The sequence below is a fragment of the Lygodium microphyllum genome, chromosome 24 (genome assembly GCF_053477565.2).
Source record: "Lygodium microphyllum isolate KBCC chromosome 24, Lygodium_microphyllum_v1.1.10, whole genome shotgun sequence".
In the NCBI taxonomy this organism is placed as follows: domain Eukaryota; kingdom Viridiplantae; phylum Streptophyta; class Polypodiopsida; order Schizaeales; family Lygodiaceae; genus Lygodium; species Lygodium microphyllum.
This window is the reverse complement of record NC_141158.1, coordinates 134,473,681-134,486,964: the sequence shown is the minus strand read 5'-3', so window position 1 is coordinate 134,486,964 and position 13,284 is coordinate 134,473,681. Positions and strand designations below refer to the sequence as shown.

Here is a 13,284-nt window from a genome sequence, read left to right as displayed (position 1 = left end):
TTCTACTGTGATCGAATCTCCATAGGGTGGACGATTGAGCAAATGCACTTGTATATGCCCCATAGGCAGTCTAATACTTGTAAGGTGGTAAATAATGACAAGAAGAAGCCTCCATGGTTAGACATGGAGGATTAGAGGAGGATCATGGAGGAGGCCACTTTCACTCCATGGAGATGGTGACAATAGAGGGAGGTGGTGAGGGCATGATTGGAGGAGCTATGTATCACCTTGGTAGTGACAATTACAAATACTACTTGGAGAATTTTGAAAGTTCTTTACATCTATTATTAAAGATTTACTCTTTTCTATGTTTCTTATAGTACTGACGTGATTCTATCAATACTAGTTTATATTCGTTAGTGTAGCATTCTATCACTTGTTGAGATTCCACTAGTTAGAAAAATTATATGGAGATAGGTATGGCTTGAATGCCCTCATCCATAACCTCTATGTACATAATGGTCCAATATGACATGTCTCTCCTAATAGTCTAGCAAATCTATATTTCTCATTACATTCTTCTAAATTTGGATTAATGATTGGTTATGATGCAAAATTCTTTTGAGGAGCCATTGCACGCAATGAGCTCTCGGATGGCAAGTAGTTATAGTAGATCTTGTGGCCCCCTGAGTCCCTTGCTACATGGATTCTTGGAATTTAGCTACTTGGAGCACCCCAATCTCTTTTGCCTTGTGCTCTCCTTGTCCCCTCCACCATGTAGGCCTTATGGCATGCATGTTTGTTGTTTTTGTGTCATCATCACTTATGATGACGATGATGATGATTATATTCCTTGCATGTGATACAAATATTGTATTTGGTTGATATTCATTGATATTTATAATATTTATGTCTTATTGTACTTCTATCCTGTCCACACCATTAGTGTGCATGCTATCGATAGCAAATATATATATGTTTTGCAAATTTCAACTGATAATAAGTATTTGTATTTGTTCAAGTTTTTTCAATCTGTTGACTAATGTATAGTCTTAAAGTTGAATGGCAAGATGTGGTTCTCAGCCCAATGTGGCTAGAAGGATGGCAGGGTTGCAAACTCAGGGGGTTCACTATATACATACATGTGTGTGTGTGTGTGTGTGTACATACACACATATTCATGACTTATTGCATTGCTAAAAATGTTGCTATAGGGTAAATATATTGTAGTGTTACAACTACCTCCACATGGCAACAATTAATGTTCTCTTCCTTAGGGAGTTAGGATTTAAGTTTGATGCTACAAAACACATGACTAAAGGATCACTTCTCTGAAAGTTCAATGATAAAATCTTTTGGAGCAAGAAGGTTTTTGCAATAATTTGATTAAGAATTTATGTAATGGGAGAAAAATTCTCTCTTGGTTCATCAATTTATGTGGATAATATGTTAAATGAGGTTACAATTTTAGCCTTAAAAGCTAAAATGTACTTTGATGTTGAGATGTCAATCTTGCCTTTTATTAGTGACTTGCCTGAGGAGGTAGATGTTTTACAACCTGATTGGCTTTTTTATTGATGGAAATGAGGCAAAATCATATACAAGCTCTTTATGGTCTTAAGCAAGCACCTTGACCTTTTTATGAGAAGATAAGTGTGTACTTGCTAGCTTATGGTCTTTGCAATAATTTGGCTAAGCATTCACCTTATGGGAGAAATATACTTTCATCAATTTGTATGTGGATAGTGTGTTAGATGAGGTTGCACTTTTAGCCTTAAATGTCGAAATACATTGATTTTGAGATGTCAATGGGCTCCTACTTGCGCATGTAGTTTATGCACCAAAAGCATGACATTGTTATGCAACATATGAAACACATTCCAGAATTTGCTAAAAAAGGTTTGTCTACATGGTACATAAGCATGTGGCTAGTTTTATTGAACTTGGCTTATATCTTAGGTTTCGAGTTTTAAGCAATTATTCAATCCATCCTTATGACAACATTTGTGGGCATTTCATTTATATTTGCCATACTAAGCATGATATATAGTTTGCATTATACGTGACAAAGTTTATGCATATTCAAGATTTAAAGTATTGGCAAGCTATGAATTTGATCTTTTGACTCAAAGGCCATAAAGGAATACAGTCTATGCTATCTAGAGGATTCAAGGTCCACAATTATATCCTTTTTGTGATTTTGGCTAGTAGGTTATTATAACACTAAAGTGTTTATTAGCAGGATTTGATTTCATATTGGTGCTTCATGTATATTGGTTGAGTAAAAAAGGAGCCTATTGTGGCTACTTCTACATGTGAAGTTAAGTACATCGAAACACTTTGTGCAACTGCAACTAAAAGTAAAATAAGTTTTATTTTAATGGCCTGAATCCACATAAATGTATAAATGTATGGAAACACTTGATAAGATAGTTATATAGCTTAGATAGCTTATTGTCGACTTAGGTGTTAATTAACCATTATAGCTATTGTTAAGTGTGTCTCTTGAACATATAGTGCTCATCGATACTCAACATATGGTTATTGAACAATCATAGCTTATTGTCAAACTATTGAGTATTTATGGTTCATGTTACTATCAACTCGATTTTGATGAGTTATCTCCTACCACTATCTACATTGATAATCATAGTGCTCTAGCAATTGCAAAGAATCATGTCTCCCACTTCCACTCTATTAGTACTCCCTCTTCAGCCAACAAGTGTATAATGTTTCCTACTATTGCGAGGTAATAACGAGTTTAGTTATACATAGTTGAAATAATCAATTTTTATTTATATACAATGAACAGGTGATTACAAATGCATGCTCACTTGCTTTAGAATCAACTTTAATCTAGGTTATATTGGAGGAAAGCATATATGTCCAATAAATGTGGCATGCCAACCAAGAGGCAAATATAGACAATTACTTCAGAGATCATGTGATCCTAGGCTAATCAACTAGCAATGTGCAACTCCTCTATTAGCAATTTATCAAGTAAGGGGTGAGATAGGATACAATAGGAGTTTTGATCAAGTTTGAGAGCTTGTTGAGGACCTTAGAGACAAACTTGTTGATGATTCTAAAGAAAGAGACAAGGCACTGTAAACCATAGTTGAATTGTTGGAAGAGCTTGAGGCCTTGAGGTGAAAATATTGACAAGTGGAGACCCTAGAATAGTTCGTTAGTGAGCTCACCCAGGACTTTCTTTTAGAGCTTGTTATGAACCTAATGAGTTTGGTCCCCTCTAATGCTCATGAGGCTAACAAGGTTGACCCTTGAACACCAATGCATAAGGACCCATTGGTATCATAAACTTTTTGCAAAATGCCCTTGCAAAAATGATTATATTGCACTAACTTTTTGGATTGTTGTACACATGTGATTATAGGTTGGCATCTCAATTCTCACTTTGAAGTTTACATATCTCACTATAATATAACCACACCTTTTTCGTCTACCGATTAACAACGAGCTTTGACCAAGTTTGGACCTTTTCGAGTGATACCTATGACATCTAGCTTAGAGAAGGTGATGCTAATCAAGCGGTCAAAGCTTCTTTATTTGTTTGATCAAACGTGGGGTGGAGCTATGTGTGTGCTTGTGACATTAGGCGACCTCACTAAAGTGTTGGATCCGCTTCTCCTGGAGAAAGAGCTGAAGGGGGAGCGCATCATTTTTGAAGCAAAGAATGAACTTATATTTTCATCGAAAGCTGGCCCCTCCTCTCCACCGACGAAAAAGCCAAGGAACAATTGAGAGTTCTTGTTGGCTATCGACTTTTTGTATCTACCATCACTAACAACCATCACATGTATTTTTCTTGATGAATATAAGATACTTTACTTTGTCCCTATAAATAAATATTTATTAAATAAATGTGTAGTTCGTATAAGTGTAACGATAATGTGTGGTACGTGAATGACGCATTCGCATACGTTAACATAGTTCAACGCGTAGTACTGCACTTACGATTGTGTAAGTGTGACGATAATGTGTGGTATGTGAATGATGCATCCGCATATATTAACATAATTCAATGCGTATTACTACTTTTGATGCGTTTGTACATTAAACAAAAAGTAAAAGTCATGCGTTTCAAGAAACAAAACAAAACAACTTTACTCAATTATTTGAATTCAGTACACATCGCACGAGATATTATGTATATATAAATAAATATTCCAATGTGACAGAGTACAAAATTTTTTGGGCTTCCAAGATGTTATGGCATTGTAACACCCATTACAAACCTTGCATCATTAATCTAGTAAACTATGGCGGGGTTCCCTTGCCGTGCCGAAGCCGAATGATAAAGTTCATATCTTTGTCTGTGATTGTAACACACTTTGCATGGATGGCTGCAAGCTGTGTATCATCGAACAAGTCGATGATAAACCCCTCTGTAGCGGTTTGTAGGACCTCCGTGGCTGCAACAGTCCACCTTCCTACTGGTGGGCCATCCTGCACTCTTGCCCAAAATCTTCCCATCCCTTTCCGCTCCAAGTCTTGCATAACTTCTCAAACAACTTTATGAAAAGAACTTTTGGGATGAGAAGCTCGTATCTGCGTTGGATTCTCCTTATCTCTCGAAGAGCGACAGTGCCTAGTTTCCATCTCCTCTTCTTCTGTGGTGGTCCTTGTGCTCTATGGGGAGCACCTGTTGCTGCACTTGAGGAGGCTCCACCTTGTACTCCAGGTGGTGGGCCTTGGCATGATGTCTTCTCGGGGCCAAAACGGCGACATGCTTGCTTGGTTCGTGCCATGCAAGGAGGGCAAGACGGAGAAGAGACAGAGATTGGGGATGTGAAAATGGAGGAAGCAAAGAAATCAAGATTTAAAAATGAGAAGAAGAATGAACTTTTAACCCATTTAAACCCCAAAACTGGGTTAATGGAGCTTCATACGCACTGTTCATCGTGTGATCATAAATCCATAACCTTGTATCAGAATGCGACGAAACTTCACACGCGCACTCGTTGGGTGGCCTCTTGGCCCTTTTTTTATGAAAAAAAAGTGCATGCAGATCCCTGGTCCGAAGTCTGGCGTCTAGAGAGGGGTCTGCATGCACTTTTTTTTCAAAAAAAAAAGGTGGCATGAAAGTGGCTCTAGACGCCAGACTTCGGACCAGGGGTCTGCAGTCACTTTTTTTTTCCAAAAAAAAGCCACCCAATGAGTGCGCGTGTGAAGTTTCGTCGCATTCTGATATAGTTTAGTATTTTAAAAATTATCCCACACCAAAATTATGGATGGATTGATAATTGAGAAATCAACATCACGACTACTTGCCCTTAGAAACTTCACACCACATAAACTATACAGAGGCATTAGGAGTAAAGTCTACAACAAGAAATTGCAAAATTTTTGCATGTTATTCCTATTGAAATTGACAGTGCTAACAAAAATGTAAGTAAGAATTGAAAATACAGCGAAGATGCACAGTCAAAGTTGAGAGTGAAGGACAAGTGCAAAATTTTAATTCATATTTTAAGGGCGCATACAATAGTTTTGCACTGGGACATAGTCGTATGCCCAATGCACGAGTATAACACTATGCCAAAAAAGATAACATTGCAAACTATGTTCATTCCATTGGAACGAATGCATCCTTCACTGCTTGAAGATTTCTTACAAGTTGGAAGTCCTTGGGAGTTACAGTGATGCGCTTCGCATGTATTGCACAACATTGAGCATCAGTCATCATCAAGTCAACTAAAAAGACCTCTGCAGCACACTGTAGAGCATGAAGACATTCTTTTGTGAAGTGATCAGGTCTATCCTGACCTTGTATCAAAAACCACCTCTTGCTTTCTATGCGGTAGAGGTCTTGCACAATCTCGCGAATAAGTCTCGAGAAGCTCGCCTTCGGAATGATGAGATCAAAAGAGCGTTGATACCTTCTAATTTCTCTCAAGGCCACTGTACTTAGCTTCCACTTGCGTTTCTTGTGGGGATGCTGAGGAGGACCCTTGTGTGGGTGACTTGAGGAAGGTGGATTAGGTTGAGAAGGGGGTGCATTTGAGCTAGTAGATGCTCCAAGGGCTGAACACATTATGGGGCTCTGAGCGGAAGCTTATTTGCAACTGCCTTAGACCTAGCCATCTTTCCTGCACAAGAGATGTGAGAACTCAATGAATAAGATAGAAAGTGAAACCCTCTTTTATATAACCCTAAACTGTGAGACTCATTCACATAGATGCACACTCTCTCTTTCTCTCTTAAACTATGATTGCATTTACACTGACTCACATTGTTCATCTTACTATCTTAGCTCTTTTCGAACCCATTTGCTGCCTTGTCGAAGCCTTGTTTCTAGCCAGTTGGCATGGTTTTCTTTGGCACTTGAGGCTTCATAACGTACTCTTTTAGTGGCACGACGTGATTCTATCATGTCTGCAGCCGATTCATCAGCACTTTCATTTGCTCTCTTTTGCGAGAGTTTAGCTTCATTCGCTACTATAATCCTATACCACCAGATAGCAATTGGATCATTGGATTGTTACCATTCACCCCTCTACCATGATCAGCTTTTCTTTGGTATGCACCACACGCTATCCAATGTGAATTTTCCATCCCTTGTGTGGACCAAATTCCAATGCTTCCCTTTTCTGCAAAGTATGGCCCATGTGCCTCAAGGATATGCTACAAAGACACATATCACACATGAGTAAAACTATACTCAATAGTTTATACAATTTATACAATTTTAAAATATTAACTTAGTACGCACCATGTAATGTGTGATAGAGCTTTTGCCCCATGATTCCACCATGTTTTTGTAGAAGCTATGCACAACATTAATAAATTCTTGCTTATCTTCATTGTTAAACACCATCTTGCGAAGTAAAGGAGCCAATTTATCCAAACCTTAGCTTTGGCCAATATTGTTTTTCCTCCATTACTTCGATCAGGAACTACAAAATGTAACTTTTTCCACCCATCATAGCGGCCTACGAACCATAACATTCCCTTCCTCATTGATGGGTACTGAGAGAAATTTCCTAGCCTTTGCTCCTCCAAAGCAAGCCTTTTTTGGCAAGTTACCAGATTTTCATGATCTCTTCTCATCTTTTTCAATCGTCACTTGATGCTTGTGTAGCCCAATTTCTGATAGCACTCGCTCCACATTCCTACACGTTGCAATGGCTTCTTTTTCTGGTTGCATCCTATAAGCAAAGCAAATGTATTCATATACAAGTTTCTCCATGATATTGACAAAAACATGCAATGAACAAATGTGAATACGTTCCAAGGGAATGTTGAAGATGGGCTTCCAAGTGGGATCTTCTCTATTGCGCATCGGTGCAGCATTTGTCACCTTTCGCCAATTCTTCTTTCCGTTCTTTCCTTCCACCCTCTCTGTCAAGCAATATAGGCATGGATTCTTTGTATTTGCACCATTGAAGATTCCACACACGCATTTTAAAGTTTTCAAGTCTCTTGCAAGATGCCATTCAACCAAGTATTGACCATACCCTTCAACCGAGAGCATCTCACCATGTTCTTGACGATCGATGATGCTTGGAATGCTTGTGTATATAAAGAATAGCTGCAATACCTCAAATGTTTCCTTAGGAACTTCAAATGCAGCGATCCACCACACATGGCGCTCAGATTGAATACTAAAGTTCCTTGGGTTGTTCTTGTCGAATTGTAAAGCTCTATTCATCAGAGTTGCACTAACTCTTTCAAGCTTTACTCCTTTTACGACCTCACTTTCATCTAATTTTATAACAAACTGCAATTTACCATTACATTCCTTAACAGACATATTGTAGTACATTACCATTGCCGACTGCACCTTGTTCAAATCTAAATAGTAATTATTGAGTTCGGTAAACTTCACCTCATATGCATTTTTGGTCCCAACCTTTATTGTTCCCACACATTGGCCATGCATGGGATCTTCTATCAACTCCAAAACCTTTGTATTAAGTTGCAGTCGGGCCTCTATTAACTTTGAAGGTTGAGGAAGAGGCACGATTCTATTTCTCTTCAGGACACGACCAAACCCAGCCTTCACACCTTTGAATATCTTTGAGTAAGTCATTGTGCTAATGCCGGCCTTGTCACAAATAGATTGTGCATCCATAGCTGAGAACTCATTTGACACATCTTTCAATGTGACTTACGATTGCTCAAAGCGTTTTCCAGTGTACTTGCCTTCAACAATCTACTAATACATGATCCAACCTCACCCTCACCTAGGTTCTCTTTCTGAGCTACCTTACATGCTTTGATACATCACTTCCACTGGCCACTATTCACAATTAACTCATTGATTGGCTTTTTCTTTCGTTTGCGCTCCTGTGTTAGCTTGCTGTTGATCTTTCTCAAGTCTTCCAATTGTGCCTTTGCCTCCTCATATGAGATACCAATGTCATGGATAGTGTCCTGCGTTGAAATAATTTGATTGTTTTGTTGAATTATAGTGTCATTCAGTTGTACCACTTGTCCTATGAGCTGTTGTATATGAAGTTAATGTGTAGCGATCACATCATGGCAAATTTTTACGGTTGCCTGGTAAGTTGTAAATACTTTGAACGGTTGATCATTAAGCCGCCTAGTATAACCAAGTAACCCATATTCACCCTCGCACACATACTTCAGTAAATTTGTGATTCTTGAGAAAGTTGGAGGTCTATTGTTTAAGGGGTCAATTGGGTAGATTCCCCCATCAACCCACAAATCCACATGTTTCAATCCCATTTGCCTGTAACTCTGCAAAACCTGAGGGTTGACACTGGTACGCTGAGTTCTTTTGAATAATGGGGCATATTCAATCTCTACCTCAATATGTAGCTCCTTCTTTCCTGTATTCATTTCACTATTAATAGAAACGGGGAGCCTACGTGGTTTTCACAAGAGGTAGAGTGGAGATGCACACAAAGGTGCCAAGGGAAAGGAGGGTGTAAGTAATTTACTCTGTTAATGAAGGTTGCATAAACACAGAGAAGAAGTCACAATAGAGCCATGAGAGAGTATAGATATAGGGGGAAATAGCTCAGAGGGTAGGGATGTCCAAGACTTTTCGTATTTTAGATATTTCTATTTTGCCTCAAAAAACATCTCCAAAAAACATGAAATTTGACCAGTTGGTTTGTTTTTTGACCAAAAGCTAGGATATAAAAAATCCCCAAAATATCTTAAAAGGAACTTCCGAAATTTTATTTTCCTTGTTCTTGATTAAAAAATCAATTACCTCGTATCTACTAATCATTTTGCATTAAAAACGAAGCACCACACTCCCGTAACTAACTCCTTTTTGAATATAAAATTTGGTTGAAAAAGACTTCTTCAATGAGGAGAGAGAAGGAATCTGAGTATATCTTTGTAGATAATATAAAAAAGGCAAAATGAGATTGCAAAAGTGGAGAGAGAGGAGGATTATTTTACTATTCTTCTCTCCTTTTTTCCTTATTTTAAGGAGGAGAGAGGGGGGGGGAGGGGGTAAAAGGCCCATTTGTGAGTTCATTTTTTTACCAATGTCTACAACAATTTGCTTAGAATCCCCAAATATCCCTTCCTTATGTGTATGCTTGACTCATTGCAAGTATGCCTCCTTGCCTTTGTCTCATAGCAATTATCAGTCATCTACAATAACTTCGTTGTTTTGTGATTGTCAAAAGACTTTGAAGTTTGGATTTAGGATAAACCTTGCAACATGCAATGAAGATTGTATGTTTGCCCAATGTAACTTAGTGATTCTTGTCATGGCTACCTTCTCATGTGAAGTGAAACAGGTAAGCTCCTCTATTTTTCTAAGTGCCTCATGGAAGTGCCATTAGATTTTTCTTATTATAAGTTTTCTTTGTCAACCACATATAGTAGTAGCATGAATGGCTTTACCAAGTCAACGATCTTTTCATTGTTTGCCCAAATACGTTGCTTTGAATTTCTTCAATATTTTCTAGCACCTTCAACATATGAAGGGTTCTTGGCAAGCCAATAATACCAGAACATGCTTGCAATGGTCTCATGAAGTGCATCTGTCATATTGTGAGCCCTATATATCCTGCATGAGAGAATCTTGCATTGCCTACATTTGCCAAAGATTGGGTTGATGGGCATGCTACATTAAATGAACTTGCCCCATTACCACTTGAACAAACGTTCCCTCATCAGTGTCCACCTATAATCTATAAGCATGCCCTAATTCTAATAGGATGTAACTCCTTTTATGTATTTCCATTCAAGTCTATGCCTTGCCCATTATATATATATATAAATTTTAAATTTCATCCTTGGTGTCTGCTAGCATGTATAGTGTTACATATGCATTGCATAATAACCTAGTGTTAGCTTCACACATAGGTTAGCTAAGGTTTAAATTAATTATTTAATTAATTCTTTACAAGTTTATTCAACAAATCATGGAGCATTTATATCTTCATCATTCTAAAGTAGTTAGACTTCTCTCCTATATTTGGCACATCATACATGTTTGAAGAATAGATTCATCAAGTAGAGGTACAAGAGTTCATTAGACACATTTATTTGAAGAGTAAATTCATCAAATCAGAGCTACTAAATTCCTATACATTTTATATTTATTTGAAGTTTTTCTTTTATTTATGCATTTGGAAAAAATTTAGATATTATAAGACATTTAAAATCAAATCATTTGTAATTATAAATAATTTTAAGTAAATACGATTATTCATGTAGCTTAGACACCCCTTAACTAGGTATCATTTAGCTATAGCACATTGATTAATTTTTAAAAATAATATATTTTAATACAATTTCGATCTCATTGTAGTTACTTTTGTGATTGTGATCCCTTGACTTAGAGACCTGGTAGGCATGCTAGGTTATTGTGCAACCCAAAATTTGTAAGGGAGTATTTTATTGTACTGAGGAATCTTTGGCTCGCATGAGGATGTGTCCTCTAATTATACCTTGCATTTTTAAGGGTCGTCATATATAATAGTTATGTATATTTTGTATTACACAAATCTTGTATTTGGTACTATGCAACTTAAGATGTGAGCGAGATATTAAGGCAAAGGCATGTGCCTAGCATCAAATTCCATGGAAAGTATGGCGTTTAAGAGAAAATCAAGTATGGTCCATATGCTTAGTTCTGATCACATTATTTGGAAAAATGTGTGCTAGTTTAGCCCTCTGGCAAACAGTTTGTGAGTGTGTTGACAACACGAGGAAGCACATCGATAGACAGACGTCCCAAGGGACGAGCAACAACGTGCCTAAACGAATTGTGTCTAGACTTCACCTTTTGTGCACAAAGCACACCGTATTTGTGCACACCGTAGATTCTAGAACTTACACTGTCACAAAGTCAGGTTGTCATACGTTAGATATGTCATGCTGTGTTAAACGTACGTGGACTTGCAATGTGCTGGACAAACATTACGTGGACAGGTTCAGTTGGCCATGCACGTTACTCTCTCTCTGCCTCATTTTGCGGACTGTTTCTCGTTGGTACCAACAGGAATTCCGTTATTAATGCGGAGCAGCAGCTAGCTGATCCTGTCTGTATCTCCGCTGCTGTGCTGCTACTAGCTTATCAGTCATGGAGGTGGAAACTTTTCCTGCGGCAGGCTGGCGTGGCGAAGCTGGTCTGCTCACGCTGGAGGATGATGCTAATCCTGCTAGGGATTCGTCGGGACGTGCATCAGCAGCGGATGCCCGTATCACGGAGTGGATGCAGAGGCGCGTGTGTGCAGGACTTGATATCTCTGACCAGGTGTTCTTGGACTTTCTAAGCAGAGAGGAGGACTCCATTTGCCTCAAAGAGTTTCTAGATGGCCCTGCCCCCTGGCTTGTCTTGTATACAGATGCGCAGGAAGATCCGGCTAAGCCCAATGTTGTGACAGACGATACATCCTCTTCTGCTGTCAAACCTAACCCTAGCATACCGAATGCGAGGTGCTCTACGATGTCGGCCAGTCAGCCGATTCAGCAGCAGGTAATCAGAAACGTTGGTGGGAATCGCACCAACCTGGCCATGCACGCATACGCAGGAAAGAACCCGAGGCAGTGTGCTGTGGCGTACGACATGATGTACTTTATAAAGTTAAAGACAGGTAGCGTGGCCCTAGCGGACATGGACGTGTGCTTGGAGTATGGCGTGCTGCCTGCTGGTCCATCTTTGGATTCACTGGAGCAGGTAAGCTAAACCTAGCACATTTACCCTTCTCAAACAGTGCTTCAAAAACTCGACAGGCAACCTGAGAGAAGCATATATACCCATGCATCAGATGACTGGTTCAAAGTTCAGTCGATCCGGAAGGCAGCCAGTTGCACAGAGCACATGTTAACGTTACTAGGATCTTAAAAGACGACCCTAGACTCATAAAGGAAACCAATTTTTGCAGCCTAGATTTGAAATCACAGGCTGTTCATACGGATACGGGGGGAGATACAAGTCCCACAACAGTCTTTGAGGGCATTTGCTCACTACTCTGGCAATGTTGATGCTGGAGCTGCTTGGGATGAGAGGATCCAAGTCCCAAAGCATATGAATGTTTAGACACTCACCCAAACAGTTATGATGTTTAAGCCACTTGGCATCAGTAGGTGGCTGTATTTGCGTCAGTCGTTTTTGACCAATTGTACAAAGCATGCAGCATATTGTGAAGAGGTTACAAAGCGAGAAATAGAAAGGGGAGATACAGCATAGACTCATGCTTGATTTAACTCTGGTGCTTGCAGCTACTACTTCAGCTTTTTCTACCAATCCTTGCACGCGAGGAGAATCTTGGTGAAAGCAAGTTTTGGGCTTTGGAAGATGCATTATTGGTAGAACGAATGGGTAATGAGCTTTTCAGTAACATGCAAAGATTTCTCTCGCAGGTTAGTAGGTTGTTCTTACAAAGTGGTTTCTTTCACTGAGTGCCAAGAATACCTCCCCAGCAGTACTTTACATAAGCTTATTTTTTCCAGATAACAAGTGCCAAACAACTTTATTCTCAAGCTTCACAGCTTTCGATACCTGCAGTTCCAGCTGACTGCCTTGCTAAGGCTGAAGCTGATTATGAGCTCCTACTAGAGGTTCTATTTGTTTCCTAATCTTCTGCATGGGCACAAAACATGAAAGGATAGCAGAAGTCGTGTTGGTAGATTTCTGGATGGTTATGACTTTTGGCCTATTATTAAGCACCAGCAAGTTTTTCAAAAGTTTTAATTTGCAGTTAGAGTGCTCTTAACCGTGCTTCATACATCGCTGAGTCTTTTAAATCATGCAAAGTGTACAGCTTGAGACGGCCGTGAATGATTGGATTCCCGTGTTGGAAACTTCCATACAGCAAGAAACTCACAAGGTTATGTAGTGTTATGTCTGTACATGCATTTCGTTTATATTCAAACAGTTATGTT

General features: G+C 39.0%; 1 protein-coding gene across 1 annotated transcript; it reads left to right on the top strand.

Moving 5' to 3' along the window:
• Positions 1-11,411: 11,411 nt before the first annotated feature.
• Positions 11,412-12,978, top strand: LOC148015683 (uncharacterized). The gene is made up of 3 exons (XM_087665231.1): positions 11,412-12,076; positions 12,622-12,762; positions 12,853-12,978. The coding sequence occupies exons 1-3, from the start codon at positions 11,480-11,482 to the stop codon at positions 12,976-12,978; spliced, it is 864 nt and encodes a 287-aa protein (XP_087521357.1). The 5' UTR covers positions 11,412-11,479.
• Positions 12,979-13,284: the final 306 nt, after the last annotated feature.